At 42.2% G+C, this 15,045-nt stretch overlaps 1 protein-coding gene across 2 annotated transcripts; it reads left to right on the top strand.

The window, feature by feature from the left end:
* The first annotated feature begins 90 nt into the window (after window positions 1–90).
* Window positions 91–5,587, top strand: MRPL50 (mitochondrial ribosomal protein L50). Of its 2 annotated transcripts, none has more exons than XR_009246618.1 (2): window positions 91–645; window positions 4,742–4,878. XR_009246618.1 is itself a non-coding variant. In XM_058672466.1 (2 exons), the coding sequence occupies exons 1-2, from the start codon at window positions 276–278 to the stop codon at window positions 5,130–5,132; spliced, it is 483 nt and encodes a 160-aa protein (XP_058528449.1). In that variant the 5' UTR covers window positions 124–275; the 3' UTR covers window positions 5,133–5,587. The 2 variants fall into 2 exon arrangements, 1 of the variants encoding a protein (XP_058528449.1); XM_058672466.1 differs by having other exon boundaries at window positions 124–367; window positions 4,742–5,587.
* The last annotated feature ends 9,458 nt before the right edge of the window (window positions 5,588–15,045 follow it).

Raw genomic sequence — 15,045 nt, forward strand, 5'->3', positions numbered from 1 at the left:
GTTTCTCCTCCTCGCAGCCCAAGCGGCGCTCTGACCGTCCGCCCCCGGACCAGAAGGCGTCACCCGGAACCTTCTCCGGACGCCCCCCCAAACTACAAGTTCCGTCATGCGCCAGGAGCGTGCGGACCAGCCTCCCCTGGCAATGGCCACAAGACTACATTTCCCGGCGTGCACGAGAAGGGGAGAGTCGCCACTAAGCGTACGCGCGATTGGCTGGCCCTGGCGCGCCGCTGCCGGCGGAGGGCGTGAGCGCAGGCCCGCAGCTCTTCTGGAAGATGGCGGGCGTGTGTGTCTCCGGTGCAAGCCGAAGATGTTTGACGTGGAGAGTCTTGAGGGTGACGCGTAGAGAGTTTTGGTCTCCGTCCAGGTAAAGCTGAAGGTCGGGTGGGCCGCATTTTGGGAAGAGAAGAATAACAGGAGGACGAATAGACGAGTTCAGGATGGCTTTCTTGTGACCCACCCCTGGTCCCGAGCCTGCGCGAGGACCCGCGTGAAGGACGGGGGTCACAAGGAGCGGCGCAGCTCTCTGGTGGGGGGCCCAGTAGGTCTCCCTCTCGGTTTCAGTTTCAGCCTCTCACAGTGAAAAACGTACGCTTTTTCTTCCCCCTTCCTCGGTCTTGATCAAGCCGACAGTTTGGCCCACGTGTGAGTCGCCGAGTGCGGGGTGGGGGTGGGGTCGACTCCTTGGATGGGCCCCGCCGTGAGGGGCAGCCTTCGCTGGTGGACTCACTGGCCAGCGCGTTTCTGTAGCCACACTTCTGGAGTGGACAAGTGGCATGGGGAGCGGAAATGAAGACCCTTCCCAATGCCCGAGTGTCCTTGTTGACAGCCAGCAGGACTGAGGTCAGCAGGAGGGAAATGCGTTTTCACAAACTCAAGTTCATGGCACAGCAAGTTCGTTCATGGCACAGACACCAATTCAGGTAGCCTGTCTCCTGATGACCTAAGTACTGTTTTTCCTCACTGTACCACGTGAAGTTGAAGTTAAAAAAAATTTGGGAGGGGGTAAGATATATTTATTCTTGCTGAAAGGCAGATTTACAGAGAGAAGGAGATACAGAAAGACCCCCCCCCCCCCCCCCGTCTGCTAATTCACTCCCCAACAGACCTCAGTGGCCGGAGCTGAGCTGATCAGAAGCCAGTAGCTACAAGCCTCTTCCAGGTCTCCCATGTGGGTACAGGCTTTGGGGCATCCTCTGCTGCTTTCCCAGGCCACAGACAGGGAGCTGGATGGCAAGAGGAGCAACTGGGGCACGGACTGGTGCCCACATGGGATCCTGGCACATGTAAGTTGAAGATTCAGCTACTGCTCCATCACACTGGGCCCTGAGTTAAATCATCCTAGTGTTGAAAGCATCAGCACTTGGGTAGAGATCTCCAGGAACAATTGATGCTCTCTTGGAGTTCAAACAAAAATTATTCATGGGTCCATACTTTTGTCAGCTCGTGTTTTCCTTTCTTTCATTAATATTTGTTGTTTCCCAAAGTTCCTAACCCCCTTGTTAGTATTTGTGATACCCGTTCACTCAACAACAGTTTCAGAGTGTCTGCTGTGTGCCAGGCTGTGTTCCAGATGGCACTAAGATACATTTTTGTTACGAACATTTTTGTTCATACAGCGTGTTTTCTCGTGGAGAAAAAAGCGGATAGTTGTACAATATAATTTCAGGATATGGTAAATTGTGAAGAAAACCATGCTAGTGCAAGATTACTGAGATTGGTATTATTCATTATGTTTGAATATAAAATGTGGTGCTTGACATAGTGAGCTGATTAATACAATTAGGCTAATTATGTCCATCTCTCTTTGTTGTAGTGAGAACTCCTGGATTTCCCTTAGCAAATTTCAAGTCTACAATGCAGTACTGTTAACGTGGTCGCTATTCTGTGCATTAGAGTTCTAGAACCCTCATGACTGAAATTTTTATTTTCAGTTCTGTTATCAAAGATTAGGTGGATGGACATGTGTGTGCTCCCTGCTGGGGTTTCTATTCTGTTCCATTGACCATCTTTATTTCTGTGCCAGTACCAGACTGTTCTGATTACCACTGCCCTGTAGTAATGTCTTGAGGTCTGGAATAGTAATTCCTCCAGCTTGATTTTTATTCGTGGTCTCTTGTTTCTAGATGAGCTTTTGTATCATCATCTTTCCTATTTCTGAGGAGAATGTTGCCTGGTCCTTCGTTTTCTGTCCTTCCTGGGCTCCTGTGCCATGCTTCCACCGTGGTGTTTGTAGCCCTAACTCGGGCTCACTGCTCCATTCCGCTGACTCCGCTGCTTCTCCATATGTGGATCCCAAGTCGCCTGAGCCATCCACTGTCACTGCTCATTGTGCTTGTTAACATGAAGGTGTAATGAGAAGAAATGAAACTCTTTTCTTTTTGTGTATATTGTTAGTGTAGAGAAATCTTGATTTTTTTTCTGATTTTTGCATCCTGCAGATTTGCTGTATTTATTTTATAGTTTTTACAGTTCTGTTTTATCAAGTCTTTGGAATATTTAAGTCTTCTGTACCTATTTCCATCTTTTTGTATCGTGATTGGGTATTGAATGTTGTCAAAATTTGTATTCTATAGCTATTACTCATGGAGTTTTAACTTCATTTTGTTAATGTAGTGTATTACATTTATTGATTTGCCTGTGATGAACCAATATGGCATTCAAGGGCTGAATCCTACTTGGTCATACTGTGAAATCTTTGTGATGTGCAGTAGGAATTTGGTTTACCAGTGTTTTATTTGAAGAATTTTGCGTCTATTCAGTAGAAATATTTACCTTTGGTTTTCTTGTGGTGTTTCTGTCTGGACTTGGTATGAAAGTGATGCTGGCCTCATAAATAAATTTTGCAAATGTTTCCCGTTTTTTTTTTATGACATTTAACAAAGATTAGTATTAATCGTAATAGTAATATTTGGTAGGCTTAGCTCATGTTTTCATGTAATCCGGGGCTTTTCTTTATTGGGAGGTTTTTGACTACCTCTTCCATCTTATTTGTCGTTGGTATTAGGCTGTCAGTTCCTTCTTTATTCTCGGTCTTGGTAGATAACATTTCTCCAGGAATTGATCCAATACTGTGGTAATTTTTGATTTGTGAGTATATAATGGTCCCTTATGATTTTTATTTTTGAGGTATCTATTGTAATGTTTTTTCTTTCCTTTCTGATTTTATTTATTTATTTGAGTCTTTCTTATAGTTTCGGTGCTGCTTTTGGTTATCATTTGTATGGACTGTCTTTCCTTCCCTTCATGCTCAAACAACATCATTGTGTCTACACTGAGTTTCTTCTAGATAACATATGATTGAGTTTTGATCCATTCAGCCACTCTTTTAATTAAGATGTTTAATCCATTTATATGAATTGCACACAATTGCATGAATTTATAAAGATTAGCATTTTATTTGAGTTATGGTTCTAGAGGCCAGGGAGATGAAGAACATGACATTGATATCTGTTGGATTCATGAATAAATCTTTTATTAATCACTTCTACGATGTCAGCAAATTATTTCATGTTAGCCCATATACTCAATAGTAGCTATTCACGCAATTAATCAATATGTTTTTCAAGAACCCCATAAATCATTAAAATGGGTTTCTGTGTTCAGGAGCTTAGAGTGATTCTCAGAATGTTAACCCCTGGGAACGTGGACAGTTTGTTTTGATAGCACTGAAGACAAGAGTCCTACTGATGGAGATTAGACTGCTGCGAATTAGCGTGAAGGACTGGCTCCCCTAGAAAAATTTATGCAATCCAAAGCATTGCAGTTTTGAGGATAATAAACCTGATCTGTTAACAAAAGTTAGAATATAAATAAAATTATAACTAAGGTAGGATATGATACACTCTGATAGCAACATAAAGTGCTGAGATCGATGGAATGTAGAGTAAAGCTTGGCTGAGGAAATAAGTTAAAACTTGGAATTGTTTTGTTGCAGGACTTGAAAAATAAGAAAAAATTCAGGAGGTAAAGGTGAAATAGACATTCAGAAAGAATATAACCTGAACTGGCATGGTATCATGAAAACAGGACTGTGTGCAGGACAGACTGAGTCATTTTGTAGAGGTCGTGGAGTCCAGCTACGGAAATGAAATCAGAGAGGCAGGTGAGGTTGAGTTTTGGAGGATTAGGAGTGCAGAGATGATGATTTATCTGTCTTCATAACTAATTCTGTGAAATGCTTAGTATGTAAAATACATTTTTTTAAAAAGATTTATTTTTATTGCAAAGTCAGATATGCAGAGAGGAGAGACAGAGAGGAAGATCTTCCGTCCAATGATTCACTCCCCAAGTGGCGGCAGTGGTTGGAGCTGAGCCAGTCCGAAGCCAGGAGCCAGGAGCTTCTTCCAGGTCTCCCTCACAGGTGCGGGGTCCCAAGGCTTTGGGCCATCCTCAGCTGCTTTCCCAGACCACAAGCAGAGAGCTGGATGGGAAGTGGGGCTGCCGTAACTGGAGCCGGCGCCCATATGGGATCCCGGGGCGCGTGCAAGGCAAGGACTTTAACCACTACGCTATAGCGCCGGACCCATAAAATACATTTTCTGTCTGTATCTATTCATTCAGCTATAAGCATTCCAGTTGCAAGGGCCTGTCTCAATCTTTTCTGCTCTCCACAGTTCCAAGAGTAATAAATGCAAATTATTTTGTGATTTTCATTAATGAGTGAAATTTGTTCTGATATTTGTCGATTTTGTGAATATAATAAAGCAAAGGTTCACGTGTTTTGTTCTGGACATTCCAGAAAAGAGAAGGATCCAGTAGAAGAGGTGAAGACAGCAGAAGAGGTGAAGAAAGAGCCTGTCTTGGTGTGTCCGCCCTTACGAAGCCGAAAGTACATGCCTCCTGAAGATCTCCAGAGTCGTTTGGAATGTCATGTTAAAGAAGTTTTTGGCACATCTCTACCCAACAATTGGCAGGACATCTCTCTGGATGATGGTCACATGAAGTTCAGTCTCTTGGCACACTTGGGTGATGACTTGGGCCATGCAGTGCCCAACTCCAGGCTTCACCAGATGTGCAAAGTCAGGGATGTTCTTGATTTCTATAATGTCCCTGTTCAAGATGGATCTAAATTTGACGAACTTAGTACAAGTAATCTACCCCCTAATTTGAAAATCACTTGGAATTACTGACTTATGTGGAAGATAAACACATTGGTAGCATTTTCCCCCTAAGCAAAGGAGCTGCTGACTTCTGTTATTTTACCATTAGAACTGTTCTCTGAATCCCATTTTTCTATATAAGAATGCATCAATCTTTTTAAAAAATTTTCATGTATGAGTTCACAAAGAAATAAAAGTACTCTTTTTTTTTTTTTACATTTGCTGAACCAGTATCCTTAAAAAATAGACTCATTAATTTATGGTACATTTTTTCTTCAGAGGACGTTGGAGTTGACTTGGGAGGTTATAAATGCCTTTTGAATAAAAACAAATCTTTAAAAAAAAGTGATAAGGTATTTCAAGTTTAGATATGATCATATCCTTCACGGGCATCAAGTAGTTGAAAGAAAATGCTTAAATCCAAGGTGGAATTATTACATATTACACATGTATAAAGAAAGAATTTTGTGAGATAAGATACTTAGAAAAGTGTTGTAAATTACATAAAATATTTCACTATTTTATTGCATGAATAGAAATAACAGAAGATAATGTCCATTTGGTGTTAATCTGTTTTGGAATTAAAAGTCATTTCTTAAAGTTATGTTGTGCATTTTTACTTTTTTAAAGTGAAATTTGGCTTTGTTTTCTGCCTTGTCATTTCCTTAAAGTAGTACACATCAGTCTTTTTTTTCTGTAATTTTTTAAAAATTTGACAATGATGGCTGTATTAAAATGTGTTAACTAATATTTCTTATAAAAAGTGTTTGTGTTTACATAAAAGTAACATGTTTCAAGTGGCATGAACATTTGTTCTACGCTTTTAATACATCACTTATGCAGGGCACATTTTTAATAAAACTGAGAGACAATAAAGGAAAAACAACAAAGTTGTCTCCACCCCACTACTTAGGTAATCACCTAACATGCTGGTGTATTTCCCAATGGAATAAAGATAATTTGTGAGACAGATTGCTAGTGCTTTACATTGTGAGCATTTATGCTTTTAGTGGTCTCAAAATAACAAGTTTAATTAGCATATTAGTTTATGATTAGGTGATAAGTACTAATTTAGTCAATCCATTATTGGTTTTCTGTTTATTTCAGTATAGTTTTAAACTTACAAAACAATAATTATAGAGTTGTACAAAGGGCTTTCATACGCCACAGCCAGCTTTTCATTTTAACATTTTATGTTTGTTTCAATCCATAAACCACAGCCAACTTCCAATATTTTTATGAGTGCAGACTCCCCCTAACTCAGCTCTCCAGCTTCTAGTATTCAACATCTGTGTTTATCTTAGCTCCAACATATGAGAGAGAACATGCAGTGCTTGTGCGCTGTGCCTTTCAATGAACATAATGTCCTCTAGTTTCATTCATTTTGTTGTACCTGATAGGATCTCATGTTTGGTGGCATAATATTTCATTGTGTATATTATCTGATGAGACTGTATAGTTGTGACCAGTACTGCAGTAAACATGGTGGAGCAGGAATTTCTGAGAGAATAATTCATGTCTTTAAATGTCTTTGATAATACCTACTGTGTCAGATGACGTAGAACATTGTGTCTTTTGTGGCTAGCAACATTGATTTTTTTTCCTGTAACTGTTGGCCGTTTGTGTTATGAGAACTTTAGCCCTTCTTTGCTTATGAACTGGACTGTTAATTTCTTGATACATTCTGGATACTGATCACATAGGTAGTTTGCATTTGTTTTCTATTGGATGTAACTTCACTCTTGATTCTTTCCTTTTTGTACAGAAGCTTCTGAGTTTGGTATAATTTAATTTGTATAGTTTCATTGCCTATACTTTTGGGGTCTTATAAAAATTGCCAACACCAATTTCCTCAAGTGCTTTTTTTTATAAGATTTTTGTCTTAGAAAAAGGTCTTTTGATTTCTCAAGTTGATTTTTTAAAAAGATTTATTTTTATTGAAAAGTCAGATATTTATATAGAGAGGAGGAGAGACGGAGAGAAAGATCTTCCGTTTGATGATTCACTCCCCAAGCGACTGCAATGGCCAGAGCTGAGCGGATCCAAAGCCAGGAGCCAGGAGCTTCTTCCAGGTCTCCCACACAGGTGCAGGGTCCCAAGGCTTTGGACCATCCTCTTCTGCTTTCCCAGGCCACAAGCAGGGAGCTGGATGGGAAGTGGGGCTGCTGGGATTAGAACCGGCACCCATATGGGATCCCGGGCATTCAAGGCAAAAGCTTTAGCCGCTAGGCCACGGTGCCAGGCCCTCAAGTTGATTTTTTTATATGCTGGAATGTGTAGGGATTTAGTTTCCTTTTACACAGCTTTGCCAGTACTGTTCATTGAAACTTCAACATATGTGCTTGCCACTTATGGTAAAAATCAATTGGTTCTATGTGTGTGGATTAAACTAGGCTGTTTTCCATTCATCTATGTCTTTATTATTATTATTATTCCAGAATCATACTGTTTTAATTATAGCTTTGTTTTTAAGTTGGATATTGTAATGCTTTCAGCTTGTTTTTTTTTCCCTGGTGATCAATTTGGCTATTCTGAGTCTGACTGTGTGAGTATTAGTATATTTTTTTTAATTAAATTTATTCATTAATTACATTGTGTTGTAATTACATAGAATCTGGGATTCTCCCCAAACCCTCCGCCCATGGTGGGTCCCTCCACCCCGCTGCATAACCATAGTTCAAGTTTAGTTGAAATTCCCTCCCTGCAAGTATTTGCCAAGCATAGAGTACAACATCCCATAGTCCAGACAAGTCCAACTACTTATGGGGAAGACCTTCTCAAGTCTGAGGGCAGAGTCAGCAGAGTATCTTCCCGGTCAAATAAAAGCACTAATATACCATCTGCAACAATTAACATCATTATGGAATTAATTGACATGGTATTGAGCAGTCAACATGTCAAAAATAAATGCGATTTCTTAACCACTTTCTGTGACCCCCCATTCACAGTTCAATTTTAGTTAATACACTACAAATGACATAATATCCATAACATAACATGATATGCTTAACATCATATCATCTTAAATTAAGGCAAACCTGTGGTGTCTAACCTTTTGGGATTGGTTCATTTCCCTTAGCATTATGGTTTCCAGTTTGGCCCATTTGGCCACAAAGAACTGCATTTTGCTTTTTTTAATAGCTGAGTAGTATTCCATGGAGTAGATGAACCATAGCTTTCTTATCTAATCCTCTGCTGATGGGCATTTTGGTTGTTTCCATGTTTTTGCAATTACTGATTGTGCTGCTATGAACATAGGAGTGCATGTTGGTTTCTCATAAAACAATTGTTCTGGATATATTCCTAGGAGTGCTATTGCTGGATCATACAGTATGTCGATTTTGAGTTGTTCGAATATTCTCCATGCTGATTGCCATAGAGGCTGTACTAATCTGCAGCCCCACCAGCAGTGGAGTAGGGTTCCTTTTTCCCCGCAACCTCGCCAGCAAGTGTTGTTGGTGTTTTTCATGTGGGCCACCCTTACTGGCGTTAGGTGGTATCTCATTGATGTTTTAATTTGGATTTCCCTTATTGCCAGGGAGCTTGAGCATTTTTTCATATGTTTATTTGCCATTTGGGTTTGTTCCTTTGTGAAATGTATGCCCATTTCCCATGCCCATTTCTTGAGTGGCTTGTTTATTTTGGTGTTTTGGCTGTTTTGTAATTCTTTGTATACTCTGGAGATTAGTCCTCTATCACCTATGTCGTGTGCGAAGATCTTCTCCCATACCATGGGCTGCTTTTTTACTTTGTTGATTGTTTCTCTAGCTGTGCAGAAGCTTCCTAGTTTGATGAGGTCCCATTTGTTTATTTTGGTCTCGATTTCTACTGCTTTTGGAGTCCTTCTTAGGAAGTAGGAACCTACCCCTAGATCTTGCAGAGTATTTCCAACATTTTCTTCCAAAGTTTGAAGGTTTCTGGATGTAGGTTTAGATCTTTTATCCATTTAGATTTGATCTTAGTATATGGTGAGAAATATGGGTCTATCTTTTTGTTTCTACAGGCTATTGACCAGTTGTCCCAACAGCATTTATTGAAGAGACCTTCCCATTTGCCTGGATTATCGTTTGTCTTTTTGTCAAAGATTATTTGGCTGTATCTGTGTGGGTTCCCTTCTGGTGTTTCAATTCTGCTCCATTGATCTTCCTCTCTATCTTTGTGCCAGTACCAGGCTGTTTTGATAACCACTGCCCTATAGTATGTCCAGAGGTCCGGGACTGTGATTCCCCCTGCTAACTTCCTGTTCTTCAGGATGGTTCTAGCTATTCGTGCTTTTTTGTGTTTCCAGATGAACCTTTGGATCATTGTTTCCACTTCCATGAAGAATGTTTTTGGCAATTTGATTGGGATTGCGTTGAATGTATATATTGCTTTTGGCAATATAGACATTTTAATGATATTGATTTTACCTATCCAGGAGCATGGGATGTTACTCCATCTTTTGAGGTCTTGTTCAATTTCTTTTTTAAGTAGTTTGTAGTTTTCTTCAAATAAGTCTCCTACATTTTTGGTTAGGTTTATTCCCAGATATTTCATACTTTTCTCTGTTATTTTGAATGGTATCTTGCTGGTTAGATCTTTTTCCATCTTGGGGCTGTTAGCATACACTATGGCTGTTGATTTTTGTTCATTAATTTTGTACCCTGCCACTCTACCAAACTCTCGTATAAGTTCTAGTAGTCTCTGTGTTGAACCTTTTGGCTCTTCCGTATAAAGTATCATGTCATCTGCATATAATGAAAGCTTGACTTCTTCGTTTCCCATTTGGATTCCTTTGATTTCTTTTTCTTGTCTTATGGCCTCAGCGAGTACCTCTAGAACTATGTTGAATAGTAGTGGAGAAAGTGGACATCCCTGTCTTGTTCCAGATCTCAGTGGGAAGGGTTCTAGTTTTTCTCCATTCAGTATGATGCTGGCGTTGGGTTTTTCATATATGGCTTTAATTATGTTGTGGATTTTTCCATCTATGCCTACCTTGGTTAGGGTCTTTAGCAGGAAGTTGTGCTGGATTTTGTCGAAAGCTTTTTCTGCGTCTATTGATACTATCATGTGATTCTTGCTTTTCAGTTTTTCGATGTGGTGTATCACATTGATGGATTTCCGAATGTTGAACCATCCCTGCATTCCAGGGATGAATCCTACTTGATCCGGATGAATGATCTGTCTGATGATTTTTTGAATTCTATTGGCTAGGATTTTGTTGAGTATCTTAGCATCAATGTTCATCAGAGAGATAGGTCTGTAGTTTTCTTTCTCTGTTAGTTCTCTGTCTGGTTTTGGGATTAAGGTAATGTTGGCTTCATAGAATGAGTTTGGAAGGGTTGCTTCCTTTTCTATTGTTTTGAAGAGTTTGTAGAGGATTGGGGTTAGTTCGGTTCGGAATGTTTTGTAGAATTCTGTAGTGAAGCCATCTGGGCCTGGGCTTTTCTTTGTTGGGAGGTCTTTAATCACTGATTCAATCTCTGCTTCAGTTATGGGTTTGTTCAGGTCGTTTGTTGCCTCTGGGCTAAGTTTTGGCAGGTGGTAGAAGTCTAAGAACTTTTCCATTTCTTGGTGGTCTTCTGATTTGTTGGAGTACAGTGCTTTGTAGTAATTTCTAATTATGGCCTTAATGGTTGTAATGTTGTTGTTATGTTGCCTTTTTCATCTTTAATGCTGTTAATTCTTGCCTTCTCGTGTTTTTTCTTTGTCAGTCGGGCCAGTGGGGTGTCTATCTTGTTTATCTTCTCAAAAAACCAGCTTTTTGATTCATTGATTTTGTGTATGGTTTTTTTTTATTTCTATCTGGTTGATTTCCTCCCTTGTTTTGATGATTTCTTGTTTCCTATTGTGTGTGGGGCTCTTCTGCTGTTGTTTTTCCAATTCCTGGAGGTGTGTGTTTAGTTCCTGTATTTGGCGCCTCTCTTGGGCCTTGACATGAGCTCCAATTGCGATGAGTTTACCCCATAGCACTGCTTTGGCAGTGTCCCACAAATTTTGGAATGTTGTGTCAGAGTTTTCATTGGTTTCCATAAATTTTTTTATCTCATCTTTAATTTCTTCCCTGACCCATTGTTCGTTCAATAGCATATTGTTCAACCTCCAAGAGTTTCTGTATTTCCTTGGGCATTTTGAATTGCTGATTTCCAGTTTCATTCCGTGGTGGTCTGAGAGGGTACATGGTATGATTCCTATCTTTTTGAAGTTATTTAGATTTGCTTTGTGTCCTATCATGTGGTCGATCCTGGAGAAGGTGCCATGCACTGCTGAAAAAAATGTATAATCTGTGGCCTTAGGGTAAAAAATTCTATAAATATCTATCATGTCCAATTGTTCTATTGTTTGTATGAGCTCTGTTGTTTCTTTGTTGAGTTTTTGTTTTGTTGATCTGTCTATTGTTTTTAGTGGGTTGTTACGATCGCCCACTATTATTGTGTGTATATCTATGTTTCCCCTTAAGTCCGTGAGTAGTTGCTTCACGTAGCTAGGTGCGTTTGAATTTGGTGCATATATGTTCACAATGGTAATTACTTCCTGATGGATCAGTTCCTTCACCAATATATAATGCCCTTCCCTGTCCTTTTTGATGTGTGTCAGATTGAAGTCCACATCATCTGAAATTAAGACAGCTACCCCAGCCTTTTTTTCTCGTCCATTGGCATGAAATATCTGTTTCCAACCTTTCACTTTCAGCTTCTTAGACTCTCTTCTGGTTAGATGTGTCTCTTGTAGGCAACAGATAGTTGGGTGCTGTTTGATAATCCATTCTGTTAATCTATGCCTTTTGATTGGTGATTTCAGGCCATTTGTGTTAAGAGTTAAAATTGAGAGGTTGTGATTTTGCACTGCCATGCTTGTTTTTGTGGGTGTTGATATCTGTGTAATTGCCCTTCCTTGTGTGGACTTTAGTCGGGAGACCTTCCTGTTTGCCATCTTTGCTTATGATTCACCTCCTTTTTTTCTGGATTTATTGCATTTCTAAGGAGATTTTGTAGAGCTGGTTTTGTGCTGGCATATTCTTCTAATTTCTCTTTGCTGTGAAAGTATTTGATTTCGTTCTCAAATACGAATGAGATCTTTGCTGGGTACAATATTCTTGGTTGACAGTTGTTCTGATTCAGGATTTGGAAGATCTTTGTCCATTCTCTTCTTGCTTGTAAAGTCTCTTCAGAGAAGTCAGCAGTGATCCTGATTGGTTTTCCCCGGTATGTGATCTTTTCTCTGCTTCGTACTTGTCTTAGGATTCTTTCTTTGTCTTCGTTGGAGTGGAACTTGAGCACCATATGTCTGGGTGAAGATCGCTTTGGGTCATATCTGCTGGGAGTCCTCTGACCGTCCTGGATTTGGGCTGGGTTCATGTTCCAAGTGTTTTGAAAGTTTTCCTGTATAATTTCGTCGAGCACCATTTGCATTCCTGACTCTTTTTCCACTCCTTCAGGAAGGCCAATAATCCTAATATTTGATTTTCTGAGGTTGTCTTTCATTTCTTGTATGGTCTTATTGGCTTTGTTCAGACTTGTCTCCAGCTGTTTAATGAATTGGGTATGTTCGTTTTGTGTATCTTCCGTTTCAGAGATCCTCTCTTCTGCTGTATTTGTTCTGTTGGTTAGGCTCTCAATTTTGTGCTCTAAGTCAAGGATTTTACTTTTCATTTGTTGTATTTCTGAGGCTATGTGGTTCTTGAATTCCTTGAAGTCCTCCCAATTCTTCTCATTGTCTCTGACATATTTTAACATTATTTTTTTGAATTCCCTGTCTGGCAGATCTTCTATGTCTTCATCTCGCATCTCCGAAATAGACATTGGCTTTTGATCCTTTATTGGTAGGGTGTTGGCACTCTCATCTGGATCATTACCTTTTCTGGTATTTCTTCCCATTGTGTTAGTGTTTCTTTTTTGAGAGACCTAGGCACCAGTGTGCTGAGGGGTCTCCAAGCACTATCCTGTAGAGATCGGAGTCTGCAGGCATGGAGTAGCAGGGTGTGGGAATTTTCAAGGCACTTTTGGTGCGTCTCCAGAACACTGGACCTCAGGGCGCCACTTCCAGGGCCCAGCGGATTCAAAGCGCACTCTCAGCTCGTCCCCTACAGGTATGCTACCACAGGGCGTGGGGGAGTGAAGGCATTCTCTGTGCGCGACCCCTGTGCACGGGATCACAGGGCTCGGAGGATTCTAAGTGCTTTCTCGGTGTGTCCCCAGTGCCAGGGACTGCAGGACGTGGAGGTTCCAGGTGGTCTCTGGGAAGCGCCTCCTGCACGCGGGTCCGCAGTGCTCTCCTGGTGCGTCTCCCAAGCACGGGACTATAGGGCGTGGGGTGTTCCAGGTGCTCTCTGGAAGCGCCTCCTGCGCAGGCCCGCCCACCCCAGCGCTTGCAGGGGACCGACCGCCCCAGTGCTAGCACGGGACTGCCCAGCCCAGAGGCGTGCTTGGGTTCCTGTGGGATAGCACTGCCCAGCTGAGTGCTAGACCGCAAAGGCACGGGGGAGTATTCAGTGTGCCTTTTGCCTTTCTCCTCAGCACACAGGACCACTGTGCGTCACCTCCCAGACACAGTTTTGGCAGTTTCAAGGCACCCGCCTGGTGTCCCTAGACGCTGGAGTCTCGGGGGGGGAGGGGCGGGGAGACGAGCACCAAGGGTGTTCAGGCTCTGTGCATGCCCCTGGGGGGCCAACTCCTGGAGGCTCCAACCCACCACTGTCCCCACCCAACTCACTCAAACCTCAGGTTCTTGCAGTCTGCCTCTTCCTCTGGTGGGAACCCTTGCCGCGGGTGCGTCTCCCGGCTACTGCGTCCGTTTCAGGTCCCGGCGGGTGCAGGCGGATGGAACCTGGAGGCTGCGGCTGGAGCAGGTCCCGGCGGGGCTTGGCGGCCAGGGTGGGCGGATGCCGGCGGGTCCCGATGACTCCAGGTCCTGATGTCCGCAGCGGGCGCAGGTCCTGGCGGGTCCTGGCGACCAGGGTGAGCAAGTGCCAGCGGGTCCTGATCACTGCCAGTCCTCACGGCCACAGCGTCTGCGGGTCGGTCTGTGGGTCGACTGCGGCTTTCAGCGTCTGCACTCAAAGGTGACTCAGCAGGTCAGGAGCAGAAAGTTGTCTTCACTGCCCTTTGTTTTGTTTTTCCCCGGTTGCTCTTTCGAGTTGTGTGTATTTTTTTGGCTCCACACTGTCCAGGGAACTTCACGTTCTTCTCCCTGTAGTTCTATGCTGCTCCACTTATGCTTTTGTCGCGTTCTAGCCCTCTCTGTCTGTGAGCTCCCTCAGAGTCTTCCTCCTATGTCGGCGATCTTGCGAGTCCCCTCTGCACCATTTTCTGTACAACCTTTCTGTCACTTCTGGTTTGAGCAGTTCCTATGATTAGGGAGACACCAGGTGTCCTAAATAGCTGGGTTGTTGGCAGTGCTGATCTAGCCAGAACCTTCTGGCCATTAGGTCTGAGGAACCTATTTGAGTTGTAAGATGCCAAAGTCAGTATTATTTATGATGTGGGATCAGTGCAATGCACTGAGCTGGAAGTGAGTTGGCTCAGCTCAACACATGTGCAGCTCACTGTTGTCTCTGCAGTCTCAAAGCCTTTGCCACACTATAGAAAATGGTGTCTGATGTGCCACTCATGGAGTTCTGATTTGCTGGCCATTAGTTCTGGGGGCTACCTGGACCTATTTTGGGTGGAATATGGTTGCTAGTGGAGTTCTGACCACTGGTGTAGTTCACACCACTGCCCGCTAAATGCCGCTGAAGTATTTAGCCACTGCAGCACCATACCATTGTTTACTGCCTTCCCATGCCTGTTAGTCTCCAGGTTCCCCTCTGCCATTGGTCTGTCCTCTCCTATTTCTTGGAATGTGCCCTCTCCTATTTCTTGGAATGTGCGTCACCCTGGCTAATGTTTAAACATGTCCTTACTCTTTTCTGCCATCTTGATTTCTCAAGGCCGTGAGTCTTGCAGAACTGGGTTAATTAAATATA

The sequence above is a fragment of the Ochotona princeps genome, chromosome 14 (assembly GCF_030435755.1).
Source record: "Ochotona princeps isolate mOchPri1 chromosome 14, mOchPri1.hap1, whole genome shotgun sequence".
Taxonomy (NCBI): Eukaryota; Metazoa; Chordata; class Mammalia; order Lagomorpha; family Ochotonidae; genus Ochotona; species Ochotona princeps.

Excerpts from the sequence above, each read along its gene's own strand:
- MRPL50 (XM_058672466.1), top strand. The coding sequence starts at position 276 with ATGGCGGGCGTGTGTGTCTCCGGTGCAAGCCGAAGATGTTTGACGTGG. Across the intron at positions 368-4,741 it reads GAGTTTTGGTCTCCGTCCAG|AAAAGAGAAGGATCCAGTAG; the intron begins GTAAAGCTGAAG and ends TGGACATTCCAG.